This window comes from Aptenodytes patagonicus, chromosome 2 (genome assembly GCF_965638725.1).
Source record: "Aptenodytes patagonicus chromosome 2, bAptPat1.pri.cur, whole genome shotgun sequence".
In the NCBI taxonomy this organism is placed as follows: domain Eukaryota; kingdom Metazoa; phylum Chordata; class Aves; order Sphenisciformes; family Spheniscidae; genus Aptenodytes; species Aptenodytes patagonicus.
Window position 1 is genome coordinate 67,735,489 of NC_134950.1, and position 21,053 is coordinate 67,756,541.

The following is a 21,053-nucleotide window of genomic DNA, read 5'->3' on the forward strand; positions in this document are numbered from 1 at the left end:
TAATTAAATACTGGATAATGCAACAGCTTGCTCATTATGGAAGTCCTGATTTGAATCTTTACGATCTATCACCCGAGCAGATGATTAACTGCAATATTTATGTGATCATATCAATCTATCTCCATTCAGATCTGGCGCAGTTACGATGCTGATAGCAGTGGATTTATTTCAGCTGGTGAGCTCAAAGTAAGTTATTCTAACACGTCTGTTCGGGTTTGATCTACAGCTCACTGATGTCAATGGGAGCCTTTCCATCAGCTTTACCAATTTGCTGCCTTTTTGTGTGGTTGACGAATGGCATTTCTAGGTTGTTCACGGCCAGTTTAAGGACTGGGGACCATCCAGCCTTCTGGCACAGCTGCAGGGACCCTGCTGGGAGGGATAGAATCATAGAATCATTTAGATTGGAAAAGACCTTTAAGATCATAAAGTCCAACCGTAAACCTAACACTGCCAAGTCCAGCACTAAACCATGTCCCTAAGCACCACATCTACACGGCTTTTAAATACCTCCAAGGACGGTGACTCAACCACTTCCCTGGGCAGCCTGTTCCAATGCTTGACAACCCTTTCAGTAAAGAAATTTTTCCTAATATAGAATCATAGAATCATTGAGGTTGGAAAAGACTTTTAAGATCATCGAGTCCAACCGTCAACCCAACGCCACCACCCACTAAACCATGTCCCTAAGCGCCTCATCTACACGTCTTTTAAATACCTCCAGGGATGGGGACTCAACCACTTCCCTGGGCAGCCTGGTCCAATGTTTCACCACTCTTTCAGTAAAGAAATTTTTCCTTACATCCAATCTAAACCTCCCCTGCCGCAACTTGAGGCCATTTTCTCTCGTCCTATCGCTTGTTACTTGGGAGAAGAGACCGACACCCACCTCGCTACAACCTCCTTTCAGGTAGCTGTAGAGAGCGATGAGGTCTCCCCTCAGCCTCCTCTTCTCCAGGCTAAACAGTCCCAGTTCCCTCAGCCGCTCCTCATAAGACTTGTTCTCCAGGCCCTTCACCAGCCTCGTTGCCCTTCTCTGGACACGCTCCAGCACCTCCACATCCTTCTTGTAGTGAGGGGCCCAAAACTATGCAATCTAAACCTCCCCTGGCGCAACTTGAGGCCATTTCCTCTCATCCTATCACTTGTTACTTGGGAGAAGAGACCGACACCCACCTCCCTACAACCTCCTTTCAGGTAGTTGTAGAGAGCAATAAGGTCTCCCCTGAGCCTCCTCTTCTCCAGGCTAAATAACCCCAGTTCCCTCAGCTGCTCCTCATAGGACTTGTTCTCTAGACCCTTCACCAGCCTCGTTGCCCTTCTCTGGACACGCTCCAGCACCTCGACGTCCTTCTTGTAGTGAGGGGCCCAAAACTGAACACAGTATTCGAGGTGCGGCCTCACCAGTGCCGAGTACAGGGGCATGATCACTTCCCTACTCCTGCTGGCCACACTATTTCTGATACAGGCCAGGATGCCATTGGCCTTCTTGGCCGCCTGGGCACACTGCCGGCTCATGTTCAGCCGCCTGTCGACCAATGCCCCCAGGTCCTTTTCCGACAGGCAGCTTTCCAGCCACTCTTCCCCAAGCCTTATGGGGCTTCATTCTGCCCTCTGTCCCTGTCTTCCAGCTCAGGGGGCTGGATACCCGGAGAACAACTGGTCTTACTATTAAAGCCTGAGGCAAAGAAGGCATTAAGTACCTCAGTCTTTTCTTCATCCTTTGTCACTATGTTTCCCCCCACATCCAATAAAGGATGGAGATTCTCCTTAGCCCTCCTTTTGTTGCTACTGTATTTAGAGAAACATTTTTTATTGTCTTTTACAGCAGTAGCCAGATTAAGTTCTAGTTGGGCTCTGGCCCTTCTAATTTTCTCCCTGCATAACCTCACCACATCCTTGTAGTCCTCCTGAGTTGCCTGCCCCTTCTTCCAAAGGTCATAAATTCTCTTTTTTCCTGAGTTCCAGCCAAAGCTCTCTGTTCCGCAAGGCCAGTCTTCTTTCCCACTGGCTCATCTTTGGGCACATGGAGACAGCCCGCTCCTGCACCTTTAAGATTTCTTTCTTGAAGAATGTCCAGCCTTCCTGGATTCCTTTGCCCTTCAGGACTGCCTCCCAAGGGACTCCGTCAACCAGGCTCCTAAACAGGCCAAAGTCTGCCCTCCAGAAGTCCAAGGTGGCAGTTCTGCTGACCCCCCTCCTTACTTCTCCGAGAATCAGTAACTCTGTCATTTCATGATCGCTCTGCCCAAGACAGCCTCCAACCATCGCATCACCCACAAGTCCTTCTCTGTTCACAAAAACCAGGTCCAGCGGGGCGCCTTCCCTAGCTGGCTCACTCACCAGCTGTGTCAGGAAGTTATCTTCCACACACTCCAGGAACCTCCTGGACTGTTCCCTCTCTGCTGTATTGTATTTCCAGCAGACATCTGGTAAGTTGAAGTCCCCCACGAGAACAAGGGCTAGTGATTGTGAGACTTCTCCCAGCTGCTTATAGAATATTGCAGAATATTCTAGATTCTAGAATATTCTAGTTCTATATTCTAGAATATAGAACTGCCTCTTCTTCCTAGTTGAGTGGTCTATAACAGACTCCCACCATGATATCTACCTTGTTGGCCTGCTCCCTGATTCTTACCCATAAACACTCAACCCTTTCATCACCATCATCAAGCTCCAGACAGTCAAAACCCTAACATACAGGGCTACCCCACTGCCTCTCCTCCCTTGTCAATCACTTCTGAAGAGTTTATAGCCATCCATTGCAGCACTCCAGTTGTGTGAGTCATCCCACCATGTTTCTGTGGTTGCAACTGTATCATAGTTTCCCCACTGCACAACCGCTTCCAGCTCCTCCTGTTTGTTGCCCATGCTGCGTGCATTGGTAGATGCACTTCAGTTGGGCTATTGATCCTGCCACCTTTTTTGGGGGAGAAGCCCTAATTCCTACGTGACCGTTCTCAGGAGCTTCCGTGGTTTCTAATACATCGATAACCCTTGTGACTTTGCTGCTGCGTGGATCTCCATCCCCTACCTCCACTGAGATGGCAGACCGAAGGACCTCGCTAGCACACCATTCCTCAAACATTGGCGTGCCACCCCCAGGCTTATCTCTAGCGAGCCTGGTTTTATCCCTTTCCCCCTTCAAATCAGGGAGGATGCCCTGCTGTTGCCCTTGCTGTCCTCTTCTCCCTTGCCTCATCGCATGACCCCACCTGTCTCAGGGCCCCCCAAGCACCCAAGGAGCCCCCCAAGCATGCCTCGACTTGGCTTTGCACATGTGCCTCCCCAGCTAAACAGAGCCAAAGCCATTGTGTTTCATTAATGGGATTTCTTCATAACCTCTTCCCAAGCCTGCAGATTTTCTGAACACTGGTTTCTTTTTAAAGCTCAGGCTATTGAGGCAGAAGCCTATTCAGAAACTGGCCGGGAACAGCAGTCCACCCCTGGGCTGCAGACTCTGCGCTGACCTCAGAGTGTGGTTCCAGCCTGAGCCCCACCAGAAACATGAGCAGATGCTTAAGTGTTTTGCTGAATGGCAAATATTTTGATTTGAGATCAGTTAGCAAATATTGCAGGACTTATGTTATCTTTTGCTTATTTTGTGGGTTAATTATGACTTATTCCAGTATGCCTGCTCTGGGGAAATTTGGTTATTTTCTAATTTATTTGAAAAAATATGTTTCAACTAAGAATATGTGAACGTTATGTGAAATTGAAGACACTAGTACTAATCAGGAACGTGAAATTAGATTCATGTAACCCTGCTGAATTTGGATCAGATTTCTTACTGTTATTTCTTGAATTTACTCTAAAGAGTAAACTTTGTCTCTTTCCTTACTACAGGATTTCCTGCGAGATCTCTTTTTGCAGCATAACAAGACGGTTGCTGAGGTAAAGCTGGAAGAATATACTGATACCATGGTAAGAAAAGATAGTGTTAATATTGTTTAGATTATAGTACTGCCTAAAAATCTCCTTCAGGGTCAATGTCTATAGGGCCATAAATGCTCTCTTAAAAGGTGTATCTTCTCCAAGAGTTCCCTGTGGAAAGTTAGCACATGCTGCTGCTGTTTCTTTGCACTGCACTGGACATCAGCTGTGAACGGCATTTCATATATTTTTGCTTTGAGTTGAACTGTTTATGATGAGAAAATAGCTCGACTTTACGCCAAAGCAAACTGAGCCCTAAATCCATTTAAAAAAAGTAGTTGAGGTGCATCCTTCTTCAGGTACATTCAGCCTCAGCCAGATCTCCAGCTGCTTCCCTCCCTCCCTCCTAGCAAATCCTTTTGCTCCCAAGACACGCAGGTGTCCGGCTCTTCTGCTCTGCAAAGCCCAGCAAGCCTTGCTGGCTCCCTGCTGCTTCCCTGAAAGGCTGGGAGGTTGAAAGCTTCGATTCTTCCCCTGCCTTATCACTATATAGCTTTTATCCTGCAATCAGCAACATAATATTTGGTGTAAGTTTAGCATCAGTCACCTGGATTTCAGAGTGACTTATTATATCTAACCATCTAAAAACAAGAAAAGGAAAAACAAAAGCTCATTTCTGATGTCATTCTCAATGGTATCATTTGAGTTCCATTAGCAGACATCTACCATTGCCATTTTCTAAATGATTTTCAGATGGGACTGCCTTGATTCTTGGAAGAAAATCTGTATTTGTACCTGAAGAACAGCTTGGTATGCAAGCAAACAAGGAGCTGCCCACATATTTTGCAGTACCATGTTATGTATGCATGATGCATCTGTGCCTAGAAATACGACCCTTTAGAGCAAAGTGAAAAACTGTACCATTACAGAAGGGTGTAGATTTTTTTCATATTTATAGGACAGTGAAGGGAGAGGAATGCAAGCTACGGAAATTATTTTCCAACTGGCAGAGCTTGAAAACAATAAAACCCCATAAAGTACAGCCAGAACAAAACCCGTCCTCGTAGTGCTTGCAGGTAGCAAATAGCTTTTATGCTGCTCCATTAAGTTTCCATCCCCAGTGGCTAATCTCCGATCAGGTGCTGGGGAATAGGTGATCTGAAGCTTGTAGACATTGGGCGGTTCATTTACTTCAACTTCTCTCCCCTTCCAATAATTTCCCAAGAAAGATCTGCGATTTCTGCTGCCCCAATGCAGCTAGATATCAATGCAGCCCAGGGCTGACAGCCAGGAGGTCTGGTTTCTATTCCCATGGTTTTTTATAGATTGGCTTTGTATCTTTGGAGAGGCAGTTTAGTCTCTATGCTACAGGGTAAGATTTGATCTGGGAAAAGGGACGTTTTGTGTATCTGGGGAAATCCATGATCTGAAATGCAAATCTGGCTCGTGAGGACAAAAGTTTGCAAAGCCGCAGTGCAAAAAGAATCAGGATGTTAATGGTTATTAGAAAATGAGGATATGGCAGATGATTTTTTTTTCCTTGTGATTCTTTGCTATAAACTGAAGATCAAGGATGTTTATGAACACACCTGATCCCAAGAGCTAAGGCAGGGTGTGAAATTGCAACAGGTGTAATCTTACCCTGTGACATCCTGTAGAAAAATAGAGGATATGAATTCTGTACGTCACGGCAAAGTATCCATGTGGACAGCATCTCTATAGTAGCTGCATGAAGTGATTGCATGGGAACTTATCTGAAGTAGGAGGACAAAATTACAAGGAGGGAAGAAAGGTTCAGTCTTACATTTGCAGTGCTGGATTAAAAAGAGAGAAGTGACTCAAGGAGCCAAGAGCAAAGGTGTGATGTCAAGGCCCAGGCAATGAGAGCCCTTTGCTTTCTCTCTCTGCTTTCCACGTGGAGTGGGGAGCTGCTGAAGTGCAGAGTCCCAATGGACTGTGCCACCATCACCACTGTCTGGGAAAACAGGGGGATAATGGCCCTTACATGTCATTCCTGAGGCTTTCACAGACTTTCTGTTGTATTGTTAGCAACCAGCAGCACCAATCCCTTTACTGCAGAGTGGAAATACTTATATTTCTCTATTACTTTGCTCTCACCCTTTTCTCCGTTTAGAGCACAAGGTCTTCGGGACAAGGACCTGTTTCTGCTGCACACAGCTATAGGGTCTCTCAAGGTGGCCCATCTATCCTACTCAGGGCTTTCAAGTGCCACTGTAATAACATTCATTTGAAATAAGCTGTGTCCCAGGGAGCTGTCTCCGTAGGACTTTACAGATCTCTGCCCTCTTTTCTGTACATCCACAGCTGGCTGCACACATCTTAAGCAGCTACTGATATACTGACTGGATCGTAGAGCCTTCTGGAGATAGGCATAAAGGGGAAAAGATAGAAACTATCATTTTAAAGAAGCTAGCCCAGGCATGAGAAAAAAAAGAAAAAAAGCAATTTATGATTCTGTGCTGGGTATTTGCAGCTTTAGCTTGTGAGAGGTGTGAGCAGATACCATACCGACCAGGGCATGCTAAATACTTGCCACTTACTTATGCTGCTATGAATGATCTTACACCACATTAAAAAAAAGCTGCAAAAAGGGAGAAAGTATTTCTTTTGGAAGAGATTGGTTGTCTCCAGAAAGGAACATCACTTTATCAGGTTGTTTAGAAGCCATTTCTTAAGAGGCTATTCTGTTTCCTTGCGACCTTGACATCCTCTCTTCAGAGAACACTAATATAGGTGAGGGATTTGATGAACAAGTGATGAACCCTTGGAAAGAAAGCAGGTAGTGAATGCATTGGCATTGCACAAGCCTCGTGAGTCTGCTAAATCAAATCTTAAAGAGCACTAAAGCCACTGGGGAAAGTCACAAAAGAAGAACATTTGAATTCTCAGGACTCTTCGTGAGGGAATTAAAGTAGCAACCCTGTGCTGAGGAAGCCCCTTTGCAGGCAGAGTTCTTGTTAGTTTTCGTGCCTACATATATATATATGTTTGTATTAATAGTCATTAAGTGTGTATTAATATTTATTTACATGCACCCACTTGCATGAGAAGATACATAGTCATGTGCAGTTCTGAACCCTTGAAAACAGTCTGCGGGTTTGTCGTCTTCCCGTGGGCGTAGACCAGGAGCTGTTGGCAGGGAGCAGGTGCTCGGAGGCAGAAGCGAAGCCTTGTATTGCTCTGAGCCTCTCTGGGCCATGAGAAGATGCCCCAGGGGTCCTGCAATGTGTGCTTCAGGAGACAGGGTGGGCAACGGAGGTTTTTAAGAGCATGGTGAAAATATTCTGCCTTCCTGAAGTAACACAAGCTGGAGGAATGAAAGCTTGTCCCCTTACTGCTTCATGATGAGAAGGAGGCTGTGGAAGATGACAGCAGTACTAACAACCTTCCCCAATCCCTCCCCACCTCCCCTCAGCCCCCAGAGTCAAGCTATTACTAGGCTTCTGGGTCCTGGTGAAGTTTCAGCCCATGAACACCCAGCTCACGCGTGCATTTGACAACATTTTGCCATGAGTGACAGCTTCCATACCTGTGCATGCACGTAGCTGTGTACTTAAGCAAAATATTGTAAATGAATATGAACCAGATTTAAGACATAGTTTCTGATGAAATTAAGTATTGATCCTTTTTTCTTCTGTAAGAACAAAATTCTCACTCAGCTTTTCCATCTTGGCATTTGTTATTACCTTAGTCATAGAAACACTGATGGTTCATAGCTTCCCAGATAGCAGCACGCTACTTCTAGTTTGTAATCCCAATGTCTGCAAGCCACGTGCAGGGAAAGCTCATTACTGAGGCAAACTTCAGCAAATTAAGTTATATATGCTGCTGAAACAGTCGCACATGCAACACTGACATTCACTTTTTGCATTGCCTTATGTTGATAATGTCAGACTGAGCACAAATATGTCCTTTAATTTGAGCATTATTACATTTTAGCAAAATGTAAAGGATAACCCCCCCGCAAGCCAGCATACCGTCTTTGCCCACCACAAACTAAAATTCTAGAGAGGCAATAATGTCAGTGCAGAGACTAACAATTCAACAAGCATTGGTCATGAACTACAGCATTTGAAAGTCAGTGGATGGAGGTAGCTGAGGATGAAATCTTAGCCCCAGAGAAGTCAATATAGAAGTCCTCCCAGCTGTAATGATGCCAGGGTTTTGCTGTGCTTATCTGCAAAGGTTCTCCTGGGGACTGAGCTATATGTCCCAAGCACGCGAGCCTGCAGCTGACTAGCTGAGGGCTCCTCGCCTTCTCAGTGCAAAGGGGAACAGGTTGATTTCTCCCTGAAGATGGTCTGTGTCCATGAGTATGCATTGTGGACTACCTTTAGGGTACATTGGGGGGGATTTCTGATGCTTTTGTGGCTGCTGCCTGTCCCCTCTGCGAGGACAATTCTAGAGGCTCAACGTGGTCACTTCTTCGGCTGTGAAAACCTGTCTGTCTGTCTGTGCTCAGTGCCAATGCCAGTGTACTTATGTAGGGAAATAGAAGTCAGAGCACAGAAAATCCAGGTGATTGAGCCCCTTAACACCTTACTGGCCAAGCTAGCTTATCTGTGTTAATGAAGTCTCTTATGAACACCAAAGAAATGGTGTAATAATGGAAAGACAAATCTTTGTTGTATTGACAAAAGCCTAAACACTATGGGAGCCTTGCCATCCCCAGGGAGCTTCCTCCTGGCTTCAGGTGGGCGCAATTCCTCTCGTTGCTTTGCTGTGTGTGATAAAGAGAGGACCCACACAGCTGATGAACACAATGGAGGGAAATCTGCCTCCCATGTCCCTTCTAGACTTAATCCCGGCAGTGCTGTCACCTCCAGTTTTGCGCCACACTTGCTGTAGCATAAGCCAGGGGAAGCAGAAAATCCCATTTAAGCTCAAACTTCATTTCTGAAGATCAAAACCAACAGAACTCAGGAGCCTGCAGGCTTTTGAAAACCCCAGCAGATAACGCCTTGGTCTTTTAGGAACCAAAACACTCTTAGAAATCCTGCACTAAACGACTCGTCTAGATTACACAGGCAATCTGGTTGGGCAGAGCACTGAGCTTTTGTCCTGAGGGTAACTTGCTGGGCACAGGGCCCTCTTGTTGCTCTGCAAAAGCCTTTGTGCCCCCATCCTTCCCTAAGGAAAGAAGCCATAGGCAGTCCTGCAGCTTGGGCACATGCCTGTCTTTATACACCCTCAATAACTTTTGCACTCACTGGCCAATTTTAGTTACAGCTGTCAGGTATAGATGCATATAGATATATATAGTTGTGAGAGTAGGAGGTCAGGCAAGAGCCAACTCTTCCTGTGTCCCACCTGAGGGATAAAACACTTTATTACACACAGAGAACCAGAACCAGAGAAGGTTTAAAAGCAGGCTTTAGTGACTCCACTGATCACAGAACTATTTATTCTGGTTGTTTACATCTCTCCTTATCTCTGTCATGGAAAATAATTCAGATTTATAATCTTATATTGCTCTTCAAAGCACACGTGTGTTTGTCATATCCTGGCGTTTCAGTAGCCTTCTTTACAACACCAGACTGGGAAAGCAGAGATATTTCCTTTGCTGAATTCAAAGCCAATGGCAGTTTTGATTTTGCACTTAAAAAACCGAGATGTAACAACGCTTATTTTGCAAACCCAGCTCTTACTTATGCTCTGTCTGCCTCAGAGCGCATGGACTACATTCAAACAAGCAGAACTAAGACTTCCCTGGTGGACTGCCATTAAAATGTCAGTGAATTAATTTGTGCAAACACTTTAAAACACGGGGTAGCTTGACAGTAAAATAAATGCATCATTTTATAAAGCATACTGCTGGATGCAACAAAGCTTTTAGTAAAAGTGAGTGCTATTTAAACATGCCAGACCTTATCCTTAACCACATTGAGATGTTTCATATCAGCCTGGCAGCATAAATATAGCTTTCAAGAGTGTAAACTGAAAATCCATCAAGTTTAACATACCAAGATGGTGTGTAAAGGCAAAAGTTTAAATTAGAAACCATCTCATAATGATTCCAAATATCTACTTCTCCCATGATGTACCCTTAGTCATATGGGGTGGGTACCCTCTGTCATTCTTTGTGTACTTATGTACACAATTAGCAGATCAGTTCAATGCTTGAAATTTGAAAGTTTAATTAATAAACATTTTCCCAGGCTTTTCCTGTGTAATGCAGCCCAAGATTGCCATGTAGTGGGTATGCATGAGCTCCAGTTGTCCAGATAATAGGATTAGGTCTATCTTATTAGCTGTGGTACCTGAACTAATTCAGTGAACACTATTCCATCTTCCCTATATGTTTTCCATCTTTCATGTGGAAGTCACTAGACAAGAGTTAGCTCGGCCTAGCTCTTCCAGACAGACTTTTCTTTCTGTTGACTGGTATGGACAATCAAAATATTGCATATGTTTGAAAATTTTATTCAGGTTACTTGTTGCAGAAAAAGGCGAAACAATTTGAAAACACAAAGGTTCTCTCTTGGTATTGTAGAAGCAGAGCTGAGTGAAGGAGGTCAGAGAGGGGAGCTGGTTAGCTGTAAGTAGATATGGTCAACCACTGAAAGTTTAATGTTAAGCTCAAAGATAGGGTGCAAACGAAGCAAATTGACTGGGTATGTTGCTTTTCATTAAGCGTTCCGCTAAGGAAAGTATTATCTCTGCAGTTAAATGTGTTTTAATGGGGTCTGCGCTACTGCTGGAATATTGTAAAGGTTTCAGAAATGGATAGAGTTGAAAACCACCGGCTCAGAAAATTGGTAATGAAGCAGAAAGACTTTCACATCTAAACAATCACCTCTGATCTAGCCTGTTTCATTAAGGGTGCACAAAGCTCTTCAGCTTCCTGGCTATTTGCGACTTCTGAAACTGAAAAAATGCTGCACCCACGAAGTAGAGCGGATGCAGGGCAGGTGGGACGCTCAAAGGCCCGAGACAAGAACAGCTACGCTAGGGTGCTTATTTATTTATTCTGCGGAAAAGGAGATGAGACTTGAGATGTTTCACTGAAAAAGGGACTCGTGGCTTATCTCAGACAGGCCCGCGTGAAATGAAAAGTGGGCCCCAGGTCTGCCTCTTGGATTGGGAACTGCCAGGCCTGACCTGGTCCCAGAAGCTGCCACCATGGTCAGCATTTATAGGTGTTTATCAGCGAGCTTGTACGGGGGTCAGGACCTCGTGGTCATGGAGCTGAACTTCTCCCAAAAGCTCTGTGTGTTTGCTTTCCTGAGGCATCGCAGAGAGAAAAATATATCTGAATCTGAAGTCTAGGCTGAAACACTGGCTTTTAGTCTCAAGGGAGTAATTCTGAGATGCACAGAGAATGGGAGAAAATAAAAAACACTTTCAGGAACTCGCGAAAGTGTAGGGGAATCTGGGTGAGGTTCAAAGAGTGCTAAAGGCGGTAAGTTTTAGTGTGTTTTGGTAAGGACATTGTATCTTTGCGTGAAGAAAAGACTAGCGCAGTGCCTTCAGCCAGAGCTGCCCTGCCCCGGGCAGCAGAGTCCCTGAGAGCTTCACCCCGCGCTTCCCACCAAACACTGTCCTCTCACACCACGCCAGGCACGCCGCTTTATGGTGACTTCTTACAGACCGTGTGGGTAACTAATGCTCCTCGGTGGCCTAAACAGAGGGATTTAGAGTGACATCTTCAAAAGCACTTAAGTTACTGTAGAGCCTAGGGACTATGGTATTCCCACCACCCAAATGCTGGCTAAATAGGGGTTGTCTCCACAAGTTTCCTTTACGAAGCATTTTTCAGAGTAATAGAGTAAGCTGGATGTTGCAAAGTCACCTGCGGTGGAGAGTCTGCAAAAGTGAGCCAGTAAGGGTATCTCCCTCTCTCCTCACACAACAAACAAAACCAGGTTAGGCACCGATGTCCCATTTGGAGAGAGGCTTTTAAAATCTTATCTGGGATGATTTATTTCTAGAAGGAGCATTAACCATTTTCTATTGCCTGCAGAATAACTCCTTTATCAGCCAGGAACTGAGAGCTTGGGTTTTTCTCTCTGATGGCAGTGGGAAGCTGTCATTGCAAGGACATTTCTTTTCTCCAGCTGCACCAGTGAAGGCAGCTCCCGTTCCCATCCCTGCCTCCAGCCTTGTCCCGTTGTGGCCCCAGCAGAGACCAGGGAAAGGTCCCATACTGCAGTAGGATAACTGAGGGGGCAGAAGGCAGGATGGAAGAAGTTAGACAAGCTGGAGGGACAACTTGGACTGACGCAGCGTGAGAGAAGTCCTCAGGACGGCTCGGCAGCTTTATTCATCTCTCCAGCTCTAGGGTGAAGGAAGATTCAGAGGCCTTTCTTCTGTCATTCAGTGGCTCTGCACAGAGCGCATGCTCGCCAGAGGCCAGTGAAACAGGAAAGCGGCTTTTCTTGTGCCACTGAACACCTGCATGGCTCTCAGGATGTGATTTTTTCCTAAGATCTTAGTATAAGCCTTCAATTGTTCATAGGAGTTTTATACTGTCTTTAAGTGGAAGGAGAAGTGAGCCCATACCGAGTGCTCTTCAAAAATCCTATCCAAACCTTAGTAGTGTAAATCATGCAGAATAATTAACGGAATAAAATCCTGTTGCAGAGTCTTATCTAAACCCAGTGCAATAAAGGGTTACCATAGGCTCACCATGCTCAGTGTAGATGCCTGCCCTCGAGCAAGGGGCAGGCAGGAGGCAGTGCTGACAAAATAGGTGTCGTATTTATGCAAGGGCTCCCTGTGAAATTGCAGCTCTCCAAATAATATCTCTCCTCATGCACATGTCAGGCTCTGCCTCAGTTTCACTGCTGGGAGGTGCTCGGGACCTGCCGCTGGCTCTCCCCAGAGCTCCCGCATGGTTAGGCTGTGTCATAGAGGATGGTCCTCTCCCTCTAAGCCTCCTGAGATGGGGACTGGTATGGGCCTTCTCCAGCAGGTGTGCAATTAATTACACCAAAGATTTGTAGTGACCTGGTTTCTTATAACCATTAAATAAGCAAATAAGATTCATGAAGGTAAGATTAAAGCATATTCCATTACTGAGTATCTGACAAAGAATGGCAACCCATCTTAGTAAAATATTAATCTTTCCCCCCTTACAATTTGGGGGGGGAAATACATTTTTTCTAGAACTTTGAGCCATGAGTTATTCGGGTTTGCAACCCATTAAACATCTCCCCCTCTTTCCCTGTAACAGACTCATATTTGTGCCTTGCAGAGAAACACAGTACCACATACGGTAAATAAATAAATAATATCTGGTGGTGACTCGTTGAAAAGACCGTATTAAGGAAAAGATAATATTAAGGAAAGGCTAACTTTTGTATTCGCACAGATTAACCTCTTGATGTTGGCAGCCTGAATCTCCTTCCCAGTCTTAGCGCTTCCCGACGGCAGGCTTTGAGCCAAGCAAAGCCCATCGGATTTAGCAGCGTAAAACCCCAACTTGAGTGTCTATCAGAAGGCGACATTTGCACCTCAGCCACTCGGTAGCCACAGCAACAGTCAAAGATAAGGATGGAGTTGGGCTGGAAGTGCTTAGAAGTCCCCCCCTTTTTTTGGCATTTTTTTCAGGGGCCATGGCAAAGCCCCTATTTAGTTTCTTAAGGTGTTTGCTGGAGACCTGTCTTTATCCCTGTGTAAGGTGGGAAGGGAGTGGTGCTGGTATTTGATTGCTTGGGTTGTCGCTGTCAGAAAGCAGGAGGGTTTTGCTATGCTCTTGTGCCACCCTTGCACTTGGTGCTAGCAGAGGACGCCATGCTGCCTGGGGCTTGGGCAAGCACCCCGAGCAAGCAGAGGTGAGGGCACAGGGCAGAGTAAAATGTATATTGGCTTTTTTGTATGTGTGTTCTCCTCATGGCCTATCTATTTTATCTCTGTCTCCTTGATTTTTAGATGAAAATCTTTGACAAAAACAAAGATGGACGGCTGGACCTGAATGACCTGGCAAGGTAGGCTTTAATAATATTGATGGGGCTTTTCAGCTTGCAATGGCAGATCCAGGCAAGGTGATGATCTCCCTCTGAGGACATGCATTTGAATCCTATCTCCTTTCAGATTAAATCAGGTACTCTGATATATAGTATCCCAGGTCTCTAATGCATGATCCTCATCACAATTAGTCTGAGAACCTAGAGCCCGTGACATTGAGCAATGCCAGGACCTGTTTGTGCATCACCAACACGCTCTGGCATGATCCGTGCTGCCTCTGTGGTGCTCCTCAGGAGGTGATGAAGCAGCCAATGGCACCATTTCTCCAGAAGAAGGATGGCAATCCCCTTCAGCTTTTATCAGTGAAAAAGGTTTTTTTTTATCAGAGAAAAGCTTTTATCAGTGCTGTGAGGGGCTTTTAGGAGGGAGGAGGGGAAAGGAGAGGAATTTGGCCAGTCACGGTGCTCAGGCCAGTCCTTTGTCCTTTATTTTACTTTGTCCTTTATTTTTACAACCACCAATTCTCCCTCCAACAGAGAGTGATAAATTACTTACCTTTAATGCAGCACAGCAATCCAGTTACGAGGAATGACTGTCTGGTAGCTCTCACTTCAGAGGCTGACCACCTCCATTGCGCTGGACCACCAGAAATGCTCGGGGAGAAGCAATGGTGCTAAGAAACATGTTTGCAGTGAGCCAAAGGGCACCCGCCATTCCCCATCAGGCAGGGAGGGAGGCATGTGTTCATGTAACAGCCCGCCATAAATAACCCTGCAGGCGATTTTCTTTTTTAAAGGCCTATAATCTAAAATCTCTTTGCTTTATGAACCAGAAGAGTTCGGAATAGTTTGTGTGCAGATGGTAAAGCGGTAAGATCGTAATTTAAATCTCTCCGTTCAGGATTCTGGCGCTCCAGGAGAATTTCCTTCTTCAATTTAAAATGGATGTAAGTAGCACTCTTTTTTGATGCATCGATCCCGTCTCTCTCAGCTAAGATAACCTGGGCCCCAAACTTGAATCTTTTTATTTTTTCTTTTTCATTTGCTTGTCCTCTCCACAAATAGGCTTGCAGCACGGAAGAAAGGAGGAGAGATTTTGAGAAGATCTTTGCACACTACGACGTTGTAAGTGCCAGAGGCCATTCCCTTGCGGTCTTTAAATGACACAGATTTAACATACGCTGCTCAAACTTCTTCCTCCCGGTGGGTGCTGTGGGGGTCACTCAGGAGCTGCAGCTGTGCCGGAGCCCATGGGCCAGAGAGGCCCAGGCGCCAGGCTGGGGGGTAAGGTGGGGACAGAGGGGAGCGATGCTCAGAGACCTCGTGGCAAAGGACCCATTTTGACTTTCTCCATCGCCATGGCCAGCACTGCTGCATTAGCAGTATCTCCCTGCAGGAGACACAAGGGATGTAGAGGAGGTGGTGGCTTTAGCTCTCGCAGTCTCTGGCAGTTTGGGACCTGCATCACCACCACCTTGAAAAATAAAACCCCTTCCAGTGCTGAACCAAGTGTTATTTAGGGAGTGTGGCTCAGGACAGACATGACCACCTAACTGCCTGTTAGAAATCAGCAATTCAGTGCCACTGCCCTGACAGTCTCACAACTCCCTCAGGGTGGTGGCCAGCAAGCCTCACAAAATGGTTGGAGATGTTGCTCCCGTTTGAGGGGAAGAGATGGTTTGGGAAAAAGGAAGGGATCTTAGATATTAGATATTAGGAAGAAATTCTTCACCGTGAGGGTGGTGAGACACTGGAACAGGTTGCCCGGAGAAGTTGTGGATGCCCCCTCCCTGGAAGTGTTCAAGGTCAAGTTGGATGGGGCTTTGAGCAACCTGATCTAGTGGAAGGTGTCCCTGCCCATGGCAGGGGGGTTGGAACTAGATGATCTTTAAGGTCCCTTCCAACCCAAACCATTCTATGATTCTATGATCTTTATGCTATAAAGCTCGGTGACCGGGTGGACCTACTGACCAGTAAACATTGTTGTGTTTTTGACTTACTGGAGCATTTTGATGTTTCTTCCATCTTTCAGAGTAAAACGGGAGCTCTTGAAGGCCCAGAAGTGGATGGGTTTGTCAAAGACATGATGGAACTGGTCAAGGTAGCTTCATGGCTCTTTCTATTTATTAATACCCTGTATTTCCAAGAAGAAGGTGATTGTTTTGGTAAAGTTATGTAAATAGAGAGGCTACTGAGAAGGTAGAGTCAAATTTCACTTTGGTGAGTAGCAGAAATGAATGTCATGGTCTCAGCATAAACACTGTAGAGCATTTCACCATATCACAGAAATTCTGCCTGACAAATTAATACACCTTCACTCAGCAACTGTATTTAAGAAAATTCTAGCTCGTATTCTGAATTAGGCAGATGTTACAGCATCACAAACTGATTGATGTGGATCAGTCATCAGAAGTTCTTTCTTCTGTTTTCACTGTGAATATGGTCCTCACCAGCATGACCTCATGGTTCATGGGGCTACACTTGAAATTTACTTGAGCTCTACCTGTAATCAAGAATACCATGCCCACAGTGTCACCAGTTTCGTACAGACAGCAGAGTCCACCTGCATTGGATTACCTTGAGTTTCCAGATGCAGTCCAGGATATAGTTTTTGATCCAAATATAGTCTGGTCTGTGGCTCCCTCTGAGCCTGAGCTGTTGCATTTCCACATGATGTGACCCGACACAGGGATGTCTGCGCTCCCATGTCCATTTAGCGGAGAGCAGAGACTGCAGCTGCATGCTGATGGCTGCGTGTGTGTGTACATTATGGCCATGTGGTGTGTAGGGAAGGGTGTGAGGACAGGCCCGATGTTGGATTTGTGCTCTGTGCATGTGTGTCCAAAGGAGCAAAGGTTGTACTTTCCCTAAGGGCCTTCATCAGCATTGTCCTTGGGCACCACAAGCTGTGCGTGTGAATTTGATCTCCTCCTGAGAAAGTGGGAAGCAGAGGAAGCGGTACAGCATTAGGAGCATACAGAGACAGTGTAGCCTGTAAAGTGTGCCTTTAGCATTCATTTGATCCACTAAAGGTATTTTTAAATTGCTGGCTAGCCTGCAAAATAGTAGCCTGCTGACCGAAATGCCACATCACTCCTCGTGTAGCAGGTTTGAGAGAGGAAACCAGATGAAAGCACAGGTCCAGTAGCGCAGCGATCTGTATTGCACAACTTTCTGCAGACTTTTGTTTGATACGGATCAGATACTGATGGCCTCGACTAAGCACAGAAATCATGTTGCGTTTCCTTGCAGTTACTCACAGTCCCATACCTCTTCTGTTTTTGCAGGGCATCCTTTCCCCATTCTCTGTTCACTTCCCCACCTCGTATGAGCTGATGTGGGGTCAGGCCGTTTGGTTGCTCCTCCTTGGGTGGATTTCCCTGCCGCTGCACGGCCTGCTGCTTTACAGGGCTGGGGAAATCCAGAGCCGTTTTCTCTCTCAGCACCGTTTTTCTCTTTTGCCTGCAGCCCAGCATTAGCGGGGTGGACCTGGACAAGTTCCGCCAGATCCTGCTCAACCACTGCGATGTGAACAAGGACGGGAAAATTCAGAAATCCGAACTGGCTTTGTGTCTTGGGCTTAAAATGAACCCATAGCTGGGAGAGCGCTCGTGGTTGTGTTTCCCTTGTGAGATTTGCCTGCTGCTCCTCGTAGAAGTGTGTCTGTGCTGCCGTGTGAGCGGTGGGGACCAGGGGCAGGCACCACGCTGCCGGGCTGGAGAGCGGCTAGACGAAGACACGGCAGAGTGGGATCCCCATGGAGGGCCTCCCCGCTCTGCCACTCCCTTTGTGGTGTTCGCTCGCTGCCACCGCTTGTGGGTCCCCCTAGCAATGTCTCTGCCCACGAGCACACCAGCAGCTCAGAAGAGAGGTTGCTGTTCTTCTCCATCCCCCATGAAACACTGTCCTGCCCGTCCCCTAGGATAGGGACAAGCATCTCCTTAAAAACATCCCGTCAGTGCTCTCAGAGTGCAGCTACTAGGTGTTTCTGATGGTCGCCTTATGTGTGAAGTCATTACTTTGGTGAGCGTCATGCTTTGTTTGTGCATTTAAAATATTGGATGGATGACAGTGTATTTGTGCAGAAATAAAAAATGGCAGTTACAGAAATTCACTAAGATTGGAGTTTATGTGTTATGTGCAGAAAGCCATCTGCCGCAGGCTGGCAGACCATACGTAGTAGCCATTGCATGTAAAACGCATCAAATGGCAAGAGGTTTTGTGATGCCTATCAGCTGTGGTGTTTAAATCTGCCAGGAAATGAAACACGGTAGATCCTTCTCACGGGGAAACCACACACACCAGGAAATAATATCACCTCCAGGATGAAGCCACGGAGTAACATCACTTCTGGAGAAAGCCTTTCTTCCGACCCAAACTGAAATAATATACAAGGTTTCCATAAACTGAAAAACTGGAAGGACAGAAGCCTAATGGGAGCAAAGCTCTTAAGCACATGCTTATTTTTTTAAATCCGTAAGAGTTAGTAAATACTTGTAACCTTTACTGAACTTAAAGCTTCCCATTACTCCCGGGCCATGAGTGTAATCCTGGAGCCTAGTGGCAGCAGCATCGTTTGTGCCACTTATTTCCCTATTCCAAAGGCTTTGACTGCATATTCAGAAAGTGCCACAACTATGCTATCATGCCCAAATAATTCTTAATTTCCAACGAGAAAACTGCGGAGGAAGGATTGTTGGCAAAACTCCCGCATGTTTCAGCATTTCTGTCTCCTGCAGATGAGAGACCCAGATTTGACACTACAAGTGTCTTTCTGGTTATGTTCTTTGCACAAGGCAGTACATTGAAACACTCCCTTTATACTCGGTTTTATAAAAATTAATCAGAAGTTACCTTCAGTCAACAGAAATAGAGATGGAGATGCTGATTCAATAAAGCACTTAAGAACATACACAAGTTGAGAGATACGCTAATTTTCTATTTTCACTGATGATAAGCTCACAGACCAAACAAGTGCTAAGTGTGTGTTTCACCCCAGCACGGAACTAGGGCTTTAAACTCCCAAACTGCTTTTTATCACCCTGGCAGCAACACAAATCACAACCCAAATAACAGAGCTTTGCAATGGTTCAGAAAAACGATAAACAAGGAATCGGGCCTTAGCAGCAGCTCCCCAAGCCATCAGGGATGCACTTTCACTCATGGACGCTCGCTTCCATCTGAGGGAAGAGCTGTGGTCAGGAGTGCGTGACAACAGGTAGGAAGCCAGCAGAGAAATCCCACCACCACTGTTTATCAGACATGCTTCATCTCCATCCTGAAGAATTTGCAACAAATATAGCGGGGCACATCACCAACCATCTTTCCATCTTGCCTCCAATAGGATGTGACTTATCAGCGTAAATAATTATGCCTTTAAGTATATTCTTCTCTTTCTCTCTCTTCTTTCAGGCTTTATATTGTTCTCATTGTTATTATTATTTTCTTAAACGACATTTTCCATTACTTTGGACATGGGAGAATATTTCCATCTGTAGATATATGTTCTTTATGCTATTTGTATTTTTTGACGATAACAGGTCCATTCTGTTTCACCCCTGTTTAAGCCTTTTGGTATCAGTAGAACTTTTTCTCATTTATTAAAGTATAAATTCAAGAATATCCTGCCCTGCCTCACCAAAAATACATCAACTTTTAACCTAAAGTGAAAGTAATCTTTTAAAGAGCTCTTATTTCAAGAATTATACAACACTTCATCCATCTTTATTGAAACCTTATGCTTTTCACATCCTCTACAGCCAATTTCTGACAGACACTAAGCAGTAATGAATTTGGTATGTTGGTGTCACAATGTGTTTTGCTTCTTTTGTAGAAATCTGTGATTTTTTTTTAATACTGAGTTTGCTGAAGCCTTCCTCTCTGCAAGTTCTCGCAGCTAGTTTTACTAGCTTGAAGTAAGTGAGTGCATAGCCTTCAGTAAGTGAGTTTACAAGAGCATTTTACAAAACGTTAGCAAAATCTAATTGGGGATAGTAGATGAAAAGTTTACATACAGAACCCAGAAGAGGGTTTTTTTATGTTGTTTTTTTTTTTTTCTTCTGTTTAGTTCTGTGTTCCCATGAGTATATTTTTTGTGTCCAGAGCAGCGACTAGAGAGCAGGAAAACAGGCATGCATGCTGCCTTGTTTGCAGGGACCGTAGGGGAGACCCGTATCCCAGTGGGACTCCAGCCCAAGTGAGCTGCAGGTCCCCTATAAGCAAAACAAAATGTCAGGAGATGCAGAGGGATTTGAGCCCACATTACAAAGGTCAGCAAGGCAATTATTAATGAGCCATGGTCTTACAACCCTCTAGCCTCTAAAAGTCAATGTTATTGCAGGAGGCGGGTATTTCAAGACTTCCCATGGAGAAGGCGTGTTCCTTGCTTGCAGAGATTTTTTTTTTTAATTATTATTTTCATTTTAATAATGAATGATCTGTAAGGCCCTTTGGTCTCAGGCACTGGTGTTTTCATCCCTTTAAGCTGCTATAGATATATAGACAGGCAATACATTTTGATGAAACATAGCTATTGGCCATTTTGCAAATTTGAAGCGTACTTTAATGTGTGGTGTGGAGTCTCTCATGTACCAAAACATGAGATACTATTTCAGATTTGAATGGTTACATGAAAATACCTGTTTTGTGTTAATTATATGAAAATATCTTGCCAACAAAAGCATTTACACATCATGATGCCTTCTGTGCTGTAAATACGTTAAAGATATGTGAGGAAGGCTTGGGGCTGTTTGATCAGTGTATCCTCTGCCAACAAAATTTTGCAGGTATCACAATATTTAGGAGCCTGCATCTTGGTAACTAGAATTTGAAGGCAGAAAGCGAATGAAAATGTTTGCCAAGATATTTTCCCTTGGTATTTTCATGTTTTTCTCCAGGAAAACTGGGATTAAGGGATTCAGAGTTTTCTATTTCTTCATAGTATGCAAATTAACCAAAATCAATTTTAGCTGACTTATATCATCATATTTAACAGGTATATTTCCAAAAGACACTTAGCTACCACAGCATAGCGGTCAATATGCACAGTGCTCCCAAATGTGACATTTTAAGGTTGCTTTTTTGCCTGCCTTTGTTTAATTGGCAAACTGCTGGATCTGGAAATCAACGTGTGAATTTTCTCAAAGCAAAGCTGTTCCTTTGCCTCCCTTTTCGCTGCGAGTTATTGGAGATCATGCCCTGGACTTCTGTCACGCTCCCTGCTCGTCTTGGCCCTTCTCATTTTTGGCACTT

General features: G+C 45.0%; 1 protein-coding gene across 1 annotated transcript in view; it reads left to right on the forward strand.

The window, feature by feature from the left end:
- The window catches only part of SCGN (secretagogin, EF-hand calcium binding protein), a 32,453-nt gene extending 14,541 nt beyond the window's left edge, over nucleotides 1-17,912 (forward strand). Inside the window, exons 5-11 of the mRNA XM_076328964.1 lie at nucleotides 130-186; nucleotides 3,847-3,924; nucleotides 13,768-13,823; nucleotides 14,704-14,749; nucleotides 14,868-14,927; nucleotides 15,835-15,903; nucleotides 17,271-17,912. Coding sequence (XP_076185079.1) covers nucleotides 130-186; nucleotides 3,847-3,924; nucleotides 13,768-13,823; nucleotides 14,704-14,749; nucleotides 14,868-14,927; nucleotides 15,835-15,903; nucleotides 17,271-17,399 — 495 coding nt within the window. The 3' untranslated portion in view covers nucleotides 17,400-17,912. The remainder of the gene's footprint in view (nucleotides 1-129; nucleotides 187-3,846; nucleotides 3,925-13,767; nucleotides 13,824-14,703; nucleotides 14,750-14,867; nucleotides 14,928-15,834; nucleotides 15,904-17,270) is intronic.
- Nucleotides 17,913-21,053: the final 3,141 nt, after the last annotated feature.